The 17,853-nt window shown below is 35.1% G+C and overlaps 1 protein-coding gene across 1 annotated transcript in view; it reads left to right on the top strand.

The window, feature by feature from the left end:
- LOC149789024 (pre-mRNA-splicing factor ISY1 homolog) overlaps positions 1–17,853 on the top strand; it is a 47,115-nt gene that overhangs the window by 15,076 nt on the left and 14,186 nt on the right. The window contains exons 5-7 of the mRNA XM_089975186.1: positions 4,756–4,868; positions 12,331–12,392; positions 15,973–16,028. Coding sequence (XP_089831312.1) covers positions 4,756–4,868; positions 12,331–12,392; positions 15,973–16,028 — 231 coding nt within the window. The remainder of the gene's footprint in view (positions 1–4,755; positions 4,869–12,330; positions 12,393–15,972; positions 16,029–17,853) is intronic.

Below are 17,853 nucleotides of genomic sequence, written 5' to 3'. Positions count from 1 at the left end.
ACCATTTAACAAATTCTGATGCAGTTTTGGTGGAAACCTTATTTCATGACCTTGATGTGCCTTTTATGGCGTTTGTCTCATAATTGCCATTTTAGCCCTTGACAGTTTCATTTCATCAAAAATGGGATGCTCCTTCTAACCAGCATAAGTGGATTCTCATTCAGCGTATTCTTATGCAGTTTTGTATGAAGATTGTCTTATAGCCTTACCTTTGTCTTATATGGGTTTAGTCATTTAGAAGAGTTATGTTTCCCTGATTAATCATCTTCCTGATTTTAGTTTCTTTAAGATAAATTCACCAAAATTTGTTCAGTTGCAATCAGATTTGGCATGTGACTTCAGATTGATGAGTACTTGCATGAGTTTGATTTCTAGCACACACTGGAGTTGTGGCCCCAGATTGTCTTAATGCTGGTTCTTGCAGCACAGCTTTAAAAGCTTTGTTGGATTTGAACCAAATTTGGCATGCATTATTATAATGATCAGTCTTTTAATGAGTTTAATTTCAATTCTTCAATTTGAAGAGTTATGGCCATTAATTACACACCTTCTAAATTTGCTTTCTGCAGCATAACTTTACTAATGAATGTTGCATTTCAGCCAAAGTAATAACGCATCATTATACTGAAGAAACCTTGAATGTGCTGGAGTTCAAGCATTCCAGCATTCATGTGTCATAGATCATCATCCAGTGTCTCACCAATTGTATGCTGATGACACCCAAATATACAAACCTAGCCACCCAATTGAAGTTGATGCTACCATCCAAGCTGTAGAGAGTTGCATTTCTGATGTGAAATCATGGATGACATGCAACAAGATGCAGATGAATGATGATAAAACTGAGGCCATTCTGATCACAACACAAAGACTTTCTCATTCACATCCTTTATTTCAGACAATAAATATCAGCAACACCAACATTAAATTCACACATTCAGTACAAAACCTAGTTGTTACTCTGGACAGTACTTTCACATTGCACCAACATGTCATGAACATTTGCAAGGCTGCATATCTTGAGCTGAGACGCATCAGCTCAATTCGCAAATATCTTTCAGTTGATGCCTCTACAACACTTGTGTGTTCATTTTACTTTCAAGACTGGGCTATTGTAACTCAGTTCTGTCTGGTTCATCTCAATATCTACTCCAGAAACTTCAAAAAGTTCAACACAGCAATTCGGATCATACTTAGAGTACCACAGTCAGAGCATGCCTCCCCCCTGCTCTGTTCCCTACACTTGCTATCCATTCGATCCAGAATCAAACACAAAATTTGTTCTCTGTGCTATGTTTCACTGTTGGACTCTAATCCAACATACCTATCCGACCTCACCCATGTGTATACACCAGCAAGATACTTACACTCCTTTTCTGACAGTCGTATACTCATTATTCCCACTATGAAAACAAAGTCATATGGACAGCGTTCTTTTGCATACCAGGGCCCAGCAACGTGGAATGAATTGCCCACTGAACTTAGACACAAAGACACAGTGATCCAATTCAGAGTGCTTTCAAAACTCACTTTTTTCGACTGCAAGAACAAACTTAAAGACCTAATAATGTTTCCTACCGTCAGTATTCTCATTATGTTTTTTTTAATGTTTTCTAATTTCATGGTGTTTGTTTTTGTAATCATATCGTTATATATGTTTTTTGTCTTATAGGTATTGTCTAATGTTGTAAAGCACTTAGAGCTTCTAAAGATTAGGTGCTATGTAAAGTCCTCATTATTATTATTATTATTATTTACTGGAGAACATTACAGGTGGTGATGGTGGTGGTGACAGCATTAATAAACAGATGTATGTTTTCACTTTTTTTATTCAGAGTTTCTGGTATAAAAAATACAGTTCCTCCATTACTTAGTAATGTGTGTTCAGTTTGTGTTGCTAGGAAACGATTAGGTATTTTGTGTGTTGCTAGGAAAAGATTAGGTGTGTGTGTGTGCATATATATATATATATATATATATATATATATATATATATATATATATATATATATATATATATATACACACACACAAAACTTTGTAGGTAGATATTAAAATATTTATACAAAGATCATGATTTAATTATCTTGTCAAATTAACTTCATTAATAGTATGGTAAAATAGTCACATTTGTGACTAAAATTCCAATGATTAAAATCAGATCTCCACTGTCCTATGTGAAGATCGTTCAGCGACTACTTAGAGGGTGATGTTTTAGTGAGCTTTAAATTAGCTGATGGAAATGCAGCTTTCAGAAATCTGAAAGTGAATCAGATTGTTTTGCATACATTGACATTCATTCATTCTGATCAGTCTCCCATACACTGATATAGCACCTCATCTGGTTGGCTGATAAAATTAGTGATTGTGCTAATAATATAGATCACCAGAACATGACCCCTATGCTGTCTGTGGTCGCTGTCAGATCTTCATGTAGGATAGATGAGATATAATTTTAATGAGATTGACTAAAATTTAAAAATTGATCAGTGAAAATGGTCAACTGTTTGCACTCTGGTATCCTTCAGAATCATAATGTAACAAGTACAAATTATGTTTTATGCTAAAAGTGTTTAACAAATGCAATTAAATTCACAGCATTATCCCGTTTTGATTGTGAGACTGCTGGCTCCTACATTAAACCACCATCTTTATGTGGCTGGTATTTCTTACAGCCACAGTTGACAATGGCCAGTCTGATACTGATATTTGTAATCATCCTCAATTAATGGTATGGATCCAGAGAAATGTGGAAAAGACGAACATTACAGTAAAATTACTGTGATATCACCTACCATAATTTCACATAAAACAGAGGCTATTATGAGTCATGCTACAAGGCAAAGTGAGCAACTAACTTGCTAAAAAATGTGGACTTTGCCTTGTTCTGTTAATGTAATATGTTTTGAGATGGTGTAGAATCACCCAATAGTGAACTTTATTGCCTGACCTAAGTCTGAAGCTGATTGCGACTAAATAGTTCCATCATAACTTGGTTTAATATTGAAAATAACCTTATTCTTTTGTATAATTACTTTTTAATTTGCAGTTTCTAAAACCTTGACTTTTCATTACCTTCCACCATGAAATTCCTTCTCAATGGATTTATGCTGCCATTGTCTAAAGTGACTAAATTATTAGGACTTAGTAATTGAAAAGTCAAAATTGATAATAAAATTATGAATTATGGGTAAGCTGCTCACTGGCTGTCAAAGTTGATAGGTATTTAGAATGCTGAATAGATGTAGAAAAAAAGAAAATATTTTTGTAAATTCAGAATTTGTTCTGTAATAATTTTACATGAAAATTGACTTGGAAAGGGAAGTGTTTGTATTTTCTTTGTTACTTAAAACCCATTAGCATGTAATAAATTCCTCTCAGGACAACTAATGCTTAGCTCTTAACCAGAGGAGTTTATATAATGGCTTCATTCATCATCAGGATTCCAATATACATTTGCACAAGTTAGTGCTTCTAGGATTAACCTACTTTGAGGATTGCTACCAATCTATCAAGACACATGCATCCCAAGGTCTACTTAGGTTTTAAATAAAAATAGTGCCCCTTGGACATCCAATATGATTGACATGGCAGCCATTTTAAAAATCCTGTTATTACCACAAGTAACTGCATGGGGTTTTATCTAAAAGATATTTTATGATGTCCTAAATGAAAATTATGCCAGTCTGACATTTATGGTCAGCATTCTGGCTATCTTTAAAATGTTATTGCTGACCATGGTCATAATGACATTTGGTTTCACTGAAAGACTTTTTGTAGTTCTGAATGAAGATACTCCTGATCTGACCTTTAATACAGCTGCCATAGTGGTCATCTTCCAAAACATGTTATCACTATTCATCCAGAATGAATGGTCATATCATATGGTCTTTTCAACAATAGACTGATTATCATGTCTAGCTGGTCTTAAATAACAATGGTGCTGATTTTTAAAAATCCAATATGGCCACCAGATGGTCTCAGCGTTAAGCAGTTCAAAAGGATCTTATCTTGGATTCCAAGAAATTCTATTTTATTATGTTTTTTATTGCATACATCTTTCTTTGAATAAAAATACCACATGGAAAGCTTTACATTTTTTAACATCATATACGTATTTCTGATCAATAATCATTGGGGCATATTGTAGAAATGGAATCATTCATAGTAGGATTTAACAAAGTTCCCAGAACTTTAACAACGTTCCTAGAATGTTTCATTTAAGCATGATGTATGTTTGTGATGGTTCTTTAATTAAATAAAACTTGACAAAAGAATGCAAATGTACAGTAAGCTGCTGAAAAAATGAAATTCTATTCAGAAAATAGATATAGTGTAAGGAAATCATATTTATTAGCAGCCATGACGGATAAGAAATTAGCTCAATATTGTAGACACGGGAACAGAACATTGTATAGGTGAATATGTGTTATTTGTATTTAAGTTTTGAAAACTATGTTGGTTCTGGACAGTGTTTATTGGCTTAATTTTTCAACAAAGAGTTTGCAGTTATCTGATAATCTTTGCTCTGTTGGTACTTTGTTGAGATGCTGGTGATAATCTCCTCAACATCTACTGTCATTTTCTGTTAAATTAAAGACATATGCAAAACCAGGTATGGCTAGAATTTCATTTTCCTGTCATTCATGATCACTTTTCAGTTAGCTTAAGCTTTTTGTGTGATAATCATAATGTAAATTGTTCATAAATTTGGTTCGATATTTCCTGAAAATGAAATTTTGTTCTGCCTTTTAGCTGGTCTAGGTGAATTCAAGCTACGAGATTTAAATGATGAAATCAACAAATTGCTTCGAGAGAAAGGTCACTGGGAGGACAGAATCAAGGAACTGAATGGCCCTGATTACAAGGTTAGATAACTGTGATGTGATGTCAAAAGCCATGATACATCCTTTGACATCATCCATTTTATAGGTTAGAGGATTCTTAGTAGATTCCAAAACTGCTGTCATTTTGACCCTTGATACCTAAAGTATCAAGTGTTAAATAAAAAATCTCAAGGTTATTTGTTTTCGAGTCATGAGTTCATAGCCTTGATTGTTTCATATTCATGGAGCAAACTGATGCTTTAGGTTTCTTATAACTTTAGGAGATTTATTCTTGTACTTAAAAGAAATGTTATTAACTTATTAATTATGTTTCTTGGAGTCAGAGGGTCGGAATGATTATCACTGTCAGATTATTGCTGAGGCTGAGACAGGGAAGACAATATGCTTATTTGAGTCATTGTGATTAATCAATATGAACCAATTTATGACAGTTCAGTAAAAAAGGAAGAGGTGTATATTTTGTAGTTCACTTCCACGAGCATTTTTTTGCTTCCTACATATGATCAATGACTGGTGACTGCTGATGACATTAATTCAGTAATTATTAAATTTAACACTTAAGAGAAGCTCAGTCGTTTTTTGGTCCAGATTTCCCCATGAATCATTTTATTTTGAAGTGAATGGAAAATGTCTTCTCTTTATAATTAGAACGTGGCAGTGACAAAACAACATGCTCATCCTGCCAGAAATTTGAAACTTTAATTTTCCTGTGACTGGGTTTTTAAGGTTGCTGACTTAATTTCCACATTTTCACTTGCCTTCCATTGAGAAGTAACCATTTGTAATTACAAAAGAAATACATTTGATTGATTTGAAGAAATCAAAGTTTGGATCACAGTTTTCGATTGAAAGATGAATAGCTATAAAAATCTCAAATTTCATACAGAACATTATAATATTATTTTATTACATTACCTCACCTGGCCAGATGAACTTATGGAGAACATCCTGGCATGATGGGCTTTCAAAATGAACTTACGGAGACCATTCTGGCATGATGGGCTTTCAAAATGAACTTACGGAGACCATTCTGGCATGATGGGCTTTCAAAATGAACTTACGGAGACCATTCTGGCATGATGGGCTTTCAAAATGAACTTACGGAGACCATTCTGGCATGATGGGCTTTCAAAATGAACTTACGGAGACCATTCTGGCATGATGGGCTTTCAAAATGAACTTACGGAGACCATTCTGGCATGATGGGCTTTCAAAATGAACTTACGAAGACCATTCTGGCATGATGGGCTTTCAAAATGAACTTACGGAGACCATTCTGGCATGATGGGCTTTCAAAATTAACTTACGGAGAACATCCTGGCATGATGGGCTTTCAAAATGAACTTACGGAAACCATCCTGGCATGATGGGCTTTCAAAATGAACTTACGGAGACCATTCTGGCATGATGGGCTTTCAAAATGAACTTACGGAGAACATCCTGGCATGATGGGCTTTCAAAATGAACTTACGGAGGCCATTTTGGCATGATGGGCTTTCAAAATGAACTTACGGAGGCCATCCTGGCATGATGGGCTTTCAAAATGAACTTACGGAGACCATCCTGGCATGATGGGCTTTCACAATGAACTTACGGAGACCATTCTGGCATGATGGGCTTTCAAAATGAACTTACGGAGACCATTCTGGCATGATGGGCTTTCACAATGAACTTACGGAGACCATTCTGGCATGATGGGCTTTCAAAATGAACTTACGGAGACCATTCTGGCATGATGGGCTTTCAAAATGAATCAAAATGAACTTACGGAGACCATTCTGGCATGATGGACTTTCAAAATGAACTTACGGAGACCATTCTGGCATGATGGGCTTTCAAAATGAACTTATGGAGACCATTCTGGCATGATGGGCTTTCAAAATGAACTTACGGAGACCATTCTGGCATGGTGGGCTTTCAAAATGAACTTACGGAGACCATCCTGGCATGATGGGCTTTCAAAATGAACTTACGGAGACCATTCTGGCATGATGGGCTTTCAAAATGAACTTACGGAGACCATCCTGGCATGATGAACTTTCCGAGTTGTACAGATGCTGCTGATCCACATAAAAAATGGCTAACATTATTGTGACCATAATTTTAAAAAATATGACTTAGTCTCCAAACAGAAAGCATACTGGTTATAAGACCTTTAAAGTTTATACAAACACTGCTAATCTGCCTTCAAATAATGGTGCAGTTACTAAAATTTTAAAAACTAATCCATTGTCAATCTACAGCTGCTAGTTTTAACTTTCAAAACCCCCAGACCAGTTTCAACCAGACTTGGCACAGAGCATCATGGAATAAAAGGCCTTTCTAAAAACAAGGTATGATAGGACTCATTCCTGTCTCTAGTGAGATTCAGATGTAGTTCATATAGATAGGAGCCTCTTTCATCCTTAAATATGCATTTAATTTTTATCCAAGGCAGCTTTTTATGGATAGTGGTCATAAAATAGCAGGGCCTCGAGTGGCCGAGTGGTCTAAAGCGCTCTTCGTTACGGATCACTGCCATCTCACCTCTGTCTGCGGCGGTTCGAGTCTAAGATTCAGCCAATGTGGGCATGTGAGAAAGCTTGCCAGTAGCTTCTCGTGGGTTGGTGGTTCTTTCCGGGGTTTTCCGGATTCTTCTCCACCATTAATACTGGCCGCCATGTATAGCCTATCGTGCTGAAAAATGGCGTTAAACCCCACAACAACATAAAATAGCTGATGATTTTGTACTCTTCTGTGGCACCTATTTTCAAATATTACAGATATGATGGAATTCAAACAGTGTTCATGTTCTCATCAGAGGTATGATTAGCTGACATAGTTTTGGTAATTACAGTTACGGTAGACTGTTATGGTAACACTGTATAGTGAAGCAAACTATTCAGTTAGTGTATGAAGTCAGAAAACAATTTTTGTGTCTTTTGGAAAATAAACTTGGTTTGTGGTTTTATTTGTCATCTTAAAATTAATATATTTGATATATATCTTTGTGACTATACAGTCATCATTGCTTCCATTGACTCATTTTGGTCTTTTTGTGGTAATCATTGATGGGTAAATTTTGATCTGCTAAATATAGTCATCTTGCTTTGTCTATATAAATGTACAATTTTGTTTTTTCTTCAGAAATTAAGCTTGGTTTTATTTATCATCTTAAACCATGGGACTTATTCCTTCTTTGTTAAAATAGAGGGAGCAATATTTAATTGACTCAGCACTGTTTAATGGTGAGTAGTGTTTCACTGACTCAGTGTGGTCTTTTCAGGGCATTCAGTACTGGTTAAAACTGATGTTCTGAACATAGTCACATTGCTTTCTCTAGGTAGAATTACAGCTTATTTACTGTTTTTCCAGAAAATCAATTCGGATCTTTATTCATTTCTCATTTTAAACCATAGTACATACTTCTTTATTACAGTACAGTGAGTGACCGCTCCGGTGGCCTAGTGGTTAAAGAGTCCACCTCAGATGCAGTAGGTCATGGGTTCGATCCCCGGCCAAGTCATACCAAAGACTTACAAAAATGGTACTGACAGCTGCCTCACTTGGCGCTCAGCATTAAGAGGTTAGTATTAGGACTGGTCAGCCTGGTGTCAGGATAATGTAACTGGGTGGGACATCATGCTACATGACTGCGGCATTGTCCCAGTGCTGGAGAGTTCTGTAAACTGTCACACTGCAGACATTGTAGTGATATGACTGAATTTTTATTTTAAAGCTATGTTAAAAATCCAAATCTCACACACACATAATACAGTAAGCAGTGTTTAATTGACTCATTGTGGTTTTTTTAATAGCTGATCAGCACCAGCTAAAGCTTTGATATGCCAAGCATACTTAGAATGCATTGTCTTGGTAAATTCTTGCTTGGATATGGAGACATATTTTAAAGGCATAAAAAACACTGTGAAACAAGCTAACCATCATTGTGTGTGCAGAAGCACATGGTAACAGCTGCTGGGAGGTAGAGAGTGTTCTCTAAGGCAGTGGAAAAGAATGAAAGAAAGACAGAAGAAGCATTAACAAGACCAAGAAAATCATATTCAGAAGAAAATGGAATGAGTGGTATGCTGTGTGACCAACATACATTTACACCATGTGGAAACAGGAAACCTGAGCTGACTGATGTCTGCCAGCGAGTACCGGATGTATTATCCAAGTTAAATCCAAGCGTCATCATCATCATCATTGTTCTCAAAATAAACTGCATCTCAAAGAAAATGATTGGCATGGAGGCTGACATCTTCTGGGAGGACAACATTAGCATGAAGAGAATGAAGATGAAGATTGGAGCTATTATGTAGCAACTAAAAGTATAACAGACGAGGACATGCAGTAACTTTTCAAGAGTGATGACAACAAAGACGATTTTGAGAGATTTGATGCAGTAGACTGAATTCCATCAACATGGCTATCATAAAATAGCCCCATTGAGAGCCTTCCGTACAATCGAAAAGATATACTTTCAATATTGCCCCTTTTTTCATTCACTGTCCAAAATGGCAGACTGTTTTCACAGAAATAAAATGAAGTGAAATTATCAAGATTGTAAAATGTATTTTGTCATACGAATGTTATATGGCAGAACTATGTGTTTTCCCCTTATTCTGAGTGAATAATTGGGGTGCACATTATATGTCAGTGTGCAGTATACAGACCAAATACAATATATAAATTGTGAAGACCACACATGTTCTCGGCATGTATTTATTAACTGGCACCTGATTGACTACCCTTTACCACTATGGAAGCCTTATTTTTGATCCAATTTTGATTTATAAGATCATGATCTTGAATGGGTTCAATAATGAGTGAGATCCACACGTATTTTTATGATAAACTAGCATTCATTTATTTGAGCTTGTTACTTCTCTAGAAGTTGTATTTCTGATTGGAATGTGATGAAACTTGGAATATATTGTTTATACAATTAGAGCCTCTGATGAGTTCATTAACTTATTTTGGCCCCAATCCGTCTGTAGGTATGATCCAGTTTCTGCATTCATCTGCCGATCATGCCTGTAGTTGTGGATTGTTTACTGCATCTAGTGGCTGATCTTGTCTTCAGGCATGATGAATGTGTGTTGGATACAACGTCTCTGATTGGTTACAAATGTTTGTTTTAAAAGAATAAAACAACTATTAAACCAATCAGAAATGATTTTACTTTCATTTGTGGAAATTTGAATTGTTCAGAAGCCAATGGTTACTGTTTTGAGAGCAGTTTCACTACACATGTTCTGTTCATGAAAAATGGTAAATGATGGCAGACATAAGAGTGATTTTTGATGAGAGCAAAAATTTAAGAGTTTTTCGGGGTTTTATCTCTAAATATTGAGCAAGCTGTGAAAAGATATGTTCGGCAGGTAGATAATTTGCGAGATTTAGATTCTGACATAGAAGTTTCTGAGATTGAATTGTCAGAAGATGAGGATGCTGACAGTGATGATGATAGAGTTCTTGCGGATAAATGTTGCACATAATTTTGTAAATAGTGTATAAATAAGTTGTGAAAGACTTGGACAAATAGGATTTCTTTTTACATTACTGTATAGACAAATTCATTTGGAATAAATAGTGAACATTTTGTGGATTTTAATTGGATATAAGAAGAGAAATTAAGAGTGAATGCATATGCGCAGTGTTTTCAAAATATTTCAAATAGGTAAAAACTGGGGCACTAGTAGCTAGTCACAGCTTAGTGCTTCTGGGGCATAGCAGCAGAGATAGACAGTGCTGGGGTTGAATGAGTTAATGAGTAAGATAAAATATTAATTAGGTCATCTTGCATCTGATTAGCAGAGCTTATTACCATTCTGGAGGCCGAATTTCAAATCCAATTTTGATCCAACTTGGAATATATACTTATATCATCAGGATCTCAGATTGATTCAGCAATCCAAAATATTAATGGATTTAGGAATGAGCAAGATGTACAAGTATTAATGAAGTGATCTCGCATTTGATTGGCTAAGCTTGTTACCACTCAGATGGCCATATTTCTGGTTTGATTTTGATCACACTTGAACTATATGCTAATATCACCAAGGTCTTTTCCAAGTTTGATAATGTGTGAGATGTATGCATATTAATTAGTTGATCTTGCATCTGATTATTCTCACTCTGGAAGCCATATTTCTGATCAGAATTTTATAAAATGTGAAGTATTGGCTCATATTATCAAGTTCTTGGATGCGTTTGACAATTAAAAAGATTCAGACATATTGATGAAGCAATCATGCATTTGATTGTCTGAGCTTATTAATACTCTGGAAGACATTTGAAATTTGATTCTGATCAGATTTGGAATGTGCTTATATTATCAGGATCTTAGAATATTTCAGTAAAGAATGAGATCAGTGCATATTAATGAGGCAATCCTGCATCATATGCAGTCAGCAGAAAGTGCCCTATTGAATCAGATTTCTTGGTCAACTTCTCTTGTTTACTTTAAATAAAGGCTAACACCCTTGTGACAGCTTGCTCCTTTGCAATTTCACTTCAAGACAAGACTTTGTGTATAAAACATCAGAAGAATGTCCCTAATGCAGTTGATACAAAAATTCTTGGAAGATGGTTGACATGTTAACAGCTGTCTGTCAAGTGCTAAATTTCTATCCAATACCTTTTATCAAGGATCTTCATGGACTGCTGACCAATTTGACATTGAGCCAGCTGACAGGTGTTATTATGATATTATGCTAACTGAAACTCTGACACCTGGACATTTTTAGAAGTTCATCTCTTGATATGTCTTTTCAAAAATCAGTCATACAGATTTTGACACAATTTTCAAGAATCTCTCATCAATGTTGTTCAAGTATGAATGCAGTTCTGTCATGACAAAATATTTAATTTGAATAAGTTGAAATTGAAATGTGTAGGTAGAGGGTAGTTGGGTTGAAGAGTATACATTGATAGGCGAATTTTGTACTTGTTACAGCATTGCTCACAGTACATGAACTTGATGCTCATTGTTTTGTCTTAAATGAAAAACCTAGTTATAATGCTTACAAAGATGATGGGGAAACACACACAAAGCCATATACTTTCTTTGTTCCAAGTTGGTGGAAAGAATGTTTGATATGTCTTTGTATCAAGAACATCACATTGAGATGTGTTCATATTCAATATCAGATGATTTCCTTCTATGACTTTGAACAAACCACAAATGCAGTTTTGTATTTATTAATAACCACCACCACCACCCTTAAGCTTTCCAAATATTTCCCACTAAACATTGAGAATGGAAACAATATAGACTCCTAAAGGTTTTATTTGGTGTATCAAAGCATATTTTCAGATGAACATCAGTGTAGACTCATAAATATATTAGTTCCAGTCTGGATGTGTAAGTTGCGATTGAACACTGTATTGCACATTAGATCAACCATGTAAATTAAATGATTTGCAATAAACTGAGAGTTTATACACTGTGTGCCTTGAAATTCAATGTGTACTTATGGATTTTTTTTCTCCTCAGAAAGTTGGACCAAAGATGTTGGATCATGAAGGCAAGGAGGTGCCAGGGAGCAGAGGATACAAGTAAGACAAAAATATTAATCATCTCTCAATCTCAACTCATTTAGGTTTCACCCTACAGCTATTAAATGAGGGACAGGTACATGATGAAGTTGTTTGCATTTACAACATGCACACTGTCAAGAATGTTGTCATACCTCTATGCTACTTAGATGTACTGTGACTGACATTTTTCTTTGCATGTGGTAACTACTGAAATTATGGACTATCTAAAACAGACAGCTGATAAGATTGTCTGCACCGGTGAATTTGATAGTCCAAAGAACACTAACTTTAGCAGTTATTAAAATAGGGAAGACAAATTTTTGCCAGAGTAGACAATACCGCTTATGAAAGGGCACTGAAAGAATTACAAAATATATGAATTGTGAGAGAAAAAAGCAATTTGCTCATTTTTTCCCAATTTATCTTTAAAGTCCAGGAAGTGAAAATGACCAAGAAGAGCTAGCAGTCTTTGAATAAGTGCACATGTGAAGTAAGGCCAAGCTGTATACACTTCAACCCAAATTACACCCATCAATCATAGACCATAATAAATGGAATTCAAAGTCCTATTAATAGTTCCTAAGATATAGGTTTTTTTAAAATAGGTTTACCAGTGGGTAAAATCTTCAACATCTTAACTTGGAAAAATATTTCCATAATTTTAAGGAGCATATTCTATTCATTGCTCATTGCCATTTGACCTTAGCTCTTGGTCCAAATGGTACACATTTTTTCACCAAAGATTAAGTAAAAAGAAGAAGAAGAAGGAAAAGAATCTGGACCTAATTCTAAAATCTGGTTTGAAGGACTTTATTGAAGTCCTAAGAACACTTAACATGGTTCAGAAACTATATCACTAGCACAGGAAGTATTTCATAAGGTTTTAGCTCACCAGGTCATAAAGCCAAATGAATCTTTTGTTGTTTGTCATGCATTCAGCTGTTATTTGTTATTACTTCAGAGTCAATATTTCTGTTTGGTTTCAGTCAAATTTGGCATCCAAGTTTATCCAAAATCTCAAGCAGATTTAAAATGAGATGTATCCTAAAGAGGTCATCATGCATGTGATTGGCTGAACATGTTGGAGGCCACATTTCTAATCCAGTTTTGATGAAACTTGGAATCTATGCCTATATAACTTGGATGAGTTTAATGATGAGGATGAGTTGTGTTCAGTAATGAGTGGCATCTATGATGTTAAATGTCTTCTATCCAATTAGCTGATCCTTTACTTTGAGGCAAGATTTCTGATCTGATATTGATCAGACTTAAATATAGACTTGTATCATTACAAACTCATCATTTAACGTTAAATAATGTGTGAGATGCAACGGTATTAGTGAGTTGATGTTGCATCTGATTAGCTGTGCTTGTTACCGCTCTGGAGGTCATCTCTCATTAAATTTGATAAAACCTGGAAGATATTCTTATATCATCAAGATCACACATACAAGCTAGATAATGAATGATATACATGCATATTGATGATTTAATCTTGTGCCTGTTTAGCAGACCTTGTTGCCACTCTAGAATCAGTATTGACCAAACTTGAAATATGTGTTTATATCATCAAGATGTTAGACTAGTTAATGAATGAGGATCATGGATATTAATGACGTGACTGTGGATGTAATTGGTTTAATTTGTTACCACTCTGAAAATCATAGCAGCTGAGGTCTGATTTTGATCAAACTTGGAATATATACATATACAAACAAGATCTTGGAATATATAGATATACAAACAAGATCTTGGACTTTTTTAGCAACAAGTGAGATCCATGCATATTTGTGATATAATGTTTCATTTAATTGGTTGAGTTTATTACCACTCTGGAAGCCAAAATTCTGATCCAGTTTTGACTTAGTCATTTCACTTCCTGAACTTCAGAGATAAATAGTGTTTATAAAAAAAAAGAGTCAATAACATTTTTACGTTTTATGTATTTGGTAATTCATTCATTGCACTTTCAGAAACTGGTATTGTCTAGTCTGGCAAAATTAATTTTGCTATTTTAATAGCTGCTAAAGATATTGTACTTTAGACTAATTCAGGCTGATTTTCTTTTAGAACAAGGGAGCAGTCATTTTAGTTAGCAGTGTGCTTAGATCATGTGCAATTTCCATTAAGTACAGTATCCAAAGAAATGTAGTGGCCAAATGGTCTAAAGCACTGTCTGTTACGGATCACTTCCATTTCACCTCTGTCTGCGCCGATTCGGGTCTCGGATTCTTCCAATGTGGGTATGTGAGAAAGCTTTCCAATTGCTTCTTGTGGGTCGGTGGTTCTTTCCTGGGTTTTCCTGGGTTCTTCCTCCACCATTAATACTGGCCGCCATGTATAGCCTATCGTGTGCTGAAAAATGGCATTAAACCCCACAACAACAACAAAGAAATGTGAGCTACATAACATCAAAGTAGCATAGAGGTAAACCAACATTCTCTCCAATGTGCATGTTCTAATGCAAACAACTTCACTTTATATATACACATCACTCTATCAAAAGTACATAATAATTGGTGAGTGCCCTCTAAGCAGACTTCTGTTGTAGTCTAAGAAAATACCCTAATTGAATGATCTCCCAAAACTTTATATCATGTTCATTTTACTGCTGATAAAACTTCTTTCTAGAGATAATTAATATCTAAGTCATCCATATCTTGATGATAACATGCCCAAGTGATAAAAAATATACTTCTAGAGTGCTACCAAGGGCAGCCAATTAAATGCAAGAAAACCGTATTAATATTTTTAAAATTTGCCCAAGATCCTGATGATACAGAAGCTCAAATTCCAATTCTGATGGAGCTAGCAGTATTTGAAAGTTGCACATCTGGAGTAAGGCCAAGTTGTATACTCTATGACCCATATTACATACATGAATCACACACCAGAGTAAAGGGAATTAAAGGTTCTTTGAACAATACCCAAGATATACAAGGTCTTTTTTAAATAGCCAGTGTAACCAGTGAGGAAACCTGGGGAAATTCTTTTTATTAAATATTCTAACCTTTTGCAAGATATGAAACTGTAGAACACTACCTTAGTGAAATGGTCAGCTGTTATGTATGCAGGTAAGCAGTATCAGGCCCACTTTGATTTTGTCTTTTAGTTTCAATACCCTTGTATTCCATATCATTCAAGCTGCTCAGTTTAACATGTTTAGTTGGCTTCATAAATAAACTTTTTAAATTTATATCAGTATTGTGTCAGCACTATCTAATTTGTATTAAACTATTCATATAAAGGTTAAATTTATTTGATTTTTAGAATTGCTAAAATATTTCTTAAAAAATGCTTTGCCTTTTTACTCTGCACAGTGCATTTTCTTCTGTAAAATAGCCTTTTAAACATATTACGCCAATGTCTGATATATCAAGCAGATTTTACCACATACCTGGGTGAACACAAGCAGTTTCCTTACTTGCTTTAATAGAATTTATATGTTTTGGCTCAGTATATGAACATCTTAGGTTTCATGATTATCACTGATTCAAAACTATGTTTACTAAGAAACCAATTTTTCACTATTACTAGACTTGATAACTTAATTCCCAATATTGAATGGAAATTATGACATCATACATTTTTTTAACAGATACTTTGGAGCTGCCAAAGATTTGCCTGGTGTTCGGGAACTGTTTGAACAAGAACGTAAGCAAATCATTCCTCATTCACTCTCTTTCTTAGCAAAATGATTCCCCCTCTTTTAAGACCACCCCTTCTGCAGCAGGATATTGGCGTTATGACAGGGGAGCCTTTGTAGAATGGATTACATACATGGCTGATCAAATTTTTAATGCAAGTGGAAAGTGGTTTCAGAAAATCCAATTGTGTCACCTTACTTTTCACTAGTCTCAAACTTTTAATCATTTTCCATGATTAGTTGAGATGTATGCAATTTAATCCATAGAAATAACAAAATAATGAACAACAAAATTTATTAAAGAATTTGCATTTGTCAAAAATATTGGTTGATACCACTCATTTGGCTACTTCCGATATATATATATATATATATATATATATATATATATATATATATATATATATATATATATATATCTTAGCTTAGCTGCTGGATTTGAAAAGAATGTCCTTGTACATGTTTGTCACCAGTACCAACTAATCCAAGAGTTGATAATTGTGTATGGGTTGAAGCCGTCAATGGTCTATTCATTAGAATTTATAAAATCATTTGGTTTAATAAATTTCTTAATGAAGTCTTGATTAAGTTCATTGAACTGGATTCTTATAATGGTCACATGATACGAGGAGACTGATGGATGGTAATTTAAGCCCCTTATCCCTGTTTAGTGGTGGCATCTGCTGTAATATTTTTATTGCCTCCTTTACCATCCTTTTCTATATCTTGTCCTCTGTTGTGAACATCTTGCTTTGTTTCGGGACTATGGTATGTCCCATATTCCTAGTGTTTGTGTATGACCAATGACTCTGTACTGATATGTTCCTTAATCCTGGTTTTAACACTCTGCCTGTTTCCCTAATTTAATCCTTGTTACAATCATTACATTTGATGTAATAATCCACACCACATTTTAAATAAAATTAAGGTTTGTCCTTCACATGTTTATGTTGCTGTCTCCTCGTATCACATGATCATTATAAGTCATATGATCAACATTAGTCACTGATTAAGGCAGTGTGATAGTGCAGAAAATTTCAAACTCTTAAGATATTTATGCTCTGAGCAAGGGAAATTAATAATTACCATTGTTATCACTACATATCATAAATGGGTGGTGGGGCCCCGAGGGGCCGAGTGGTCTAAAGCGCTCTCCATTACGGATCACTGCCATCTCACCTCTGTCTGTGTGGGTTCAATTCTTGGATTCGGCCAATGTGGGTATGTGAGAAAGCTTGCCAGTAGCTTCTCAAGGGTCTGTGGTTCTTTCCATGGATTTCCTGGGTTCTTCCTCCACCAATAATACTGGCCGCCATGTATAGCTTATCATGTTCTGAAAAATGGCATTAAACCCTACAAAAACAACAACATAAATGAGTGGTTCTATTGAAAGAGTTTTCCACAGAAATATTTCATATTACATCTAGTTCATCATAAATGATAATGGTACTAATCTGACATCCAGTATTGCCACCATAAAAAAAAAAAATCATCTTATTGTTACTTATCATCAATGGCTGGCTATAGCTACATGAGGTTGTAACCAAAACTCTTCTTATTCTGTCTGGTTTATCCTAAATGAAAATGATGCCAGGCTGATATACAATATCGACAGCTTAATGTCCATCTTGACAGTCTTGTAACGGTTACTTATCCTAAACAGATGGCCCAAGTGACATGGATTTTGTGATAATGACTTCTTATGATGTCTAGTTGGTTCTAAACATGCTGAATGAAAAAGGTTCTGATCTGACATTTAGTATGGCCACAAGGTGGCAATCTTGAAAATGGTGTTGTATCTGCTTGTCATGAATGGATAATCGTAGTGAAGTG

This window comes from Sinohyriopsis cumingii, chromosome 11 (genome assembly GCF_028554795.1).
Source record: "Sinohyriopsis cumingii isolate HCF-2022 chromosome 11, ASM2855479v2, whole genome shotgun sequence".
NCBI lineage: Eukaryota > Metazoa > Mollusca > Bivalvia > Unionida > Unionidae > Sinohyriopsis > Sinohyriopsis cumingii.
The sequence above is the reverse complement of the archived record's forward strand: the minus strand, read 5'-3'. Positions and strand labels throughout refer to the sequence as shown.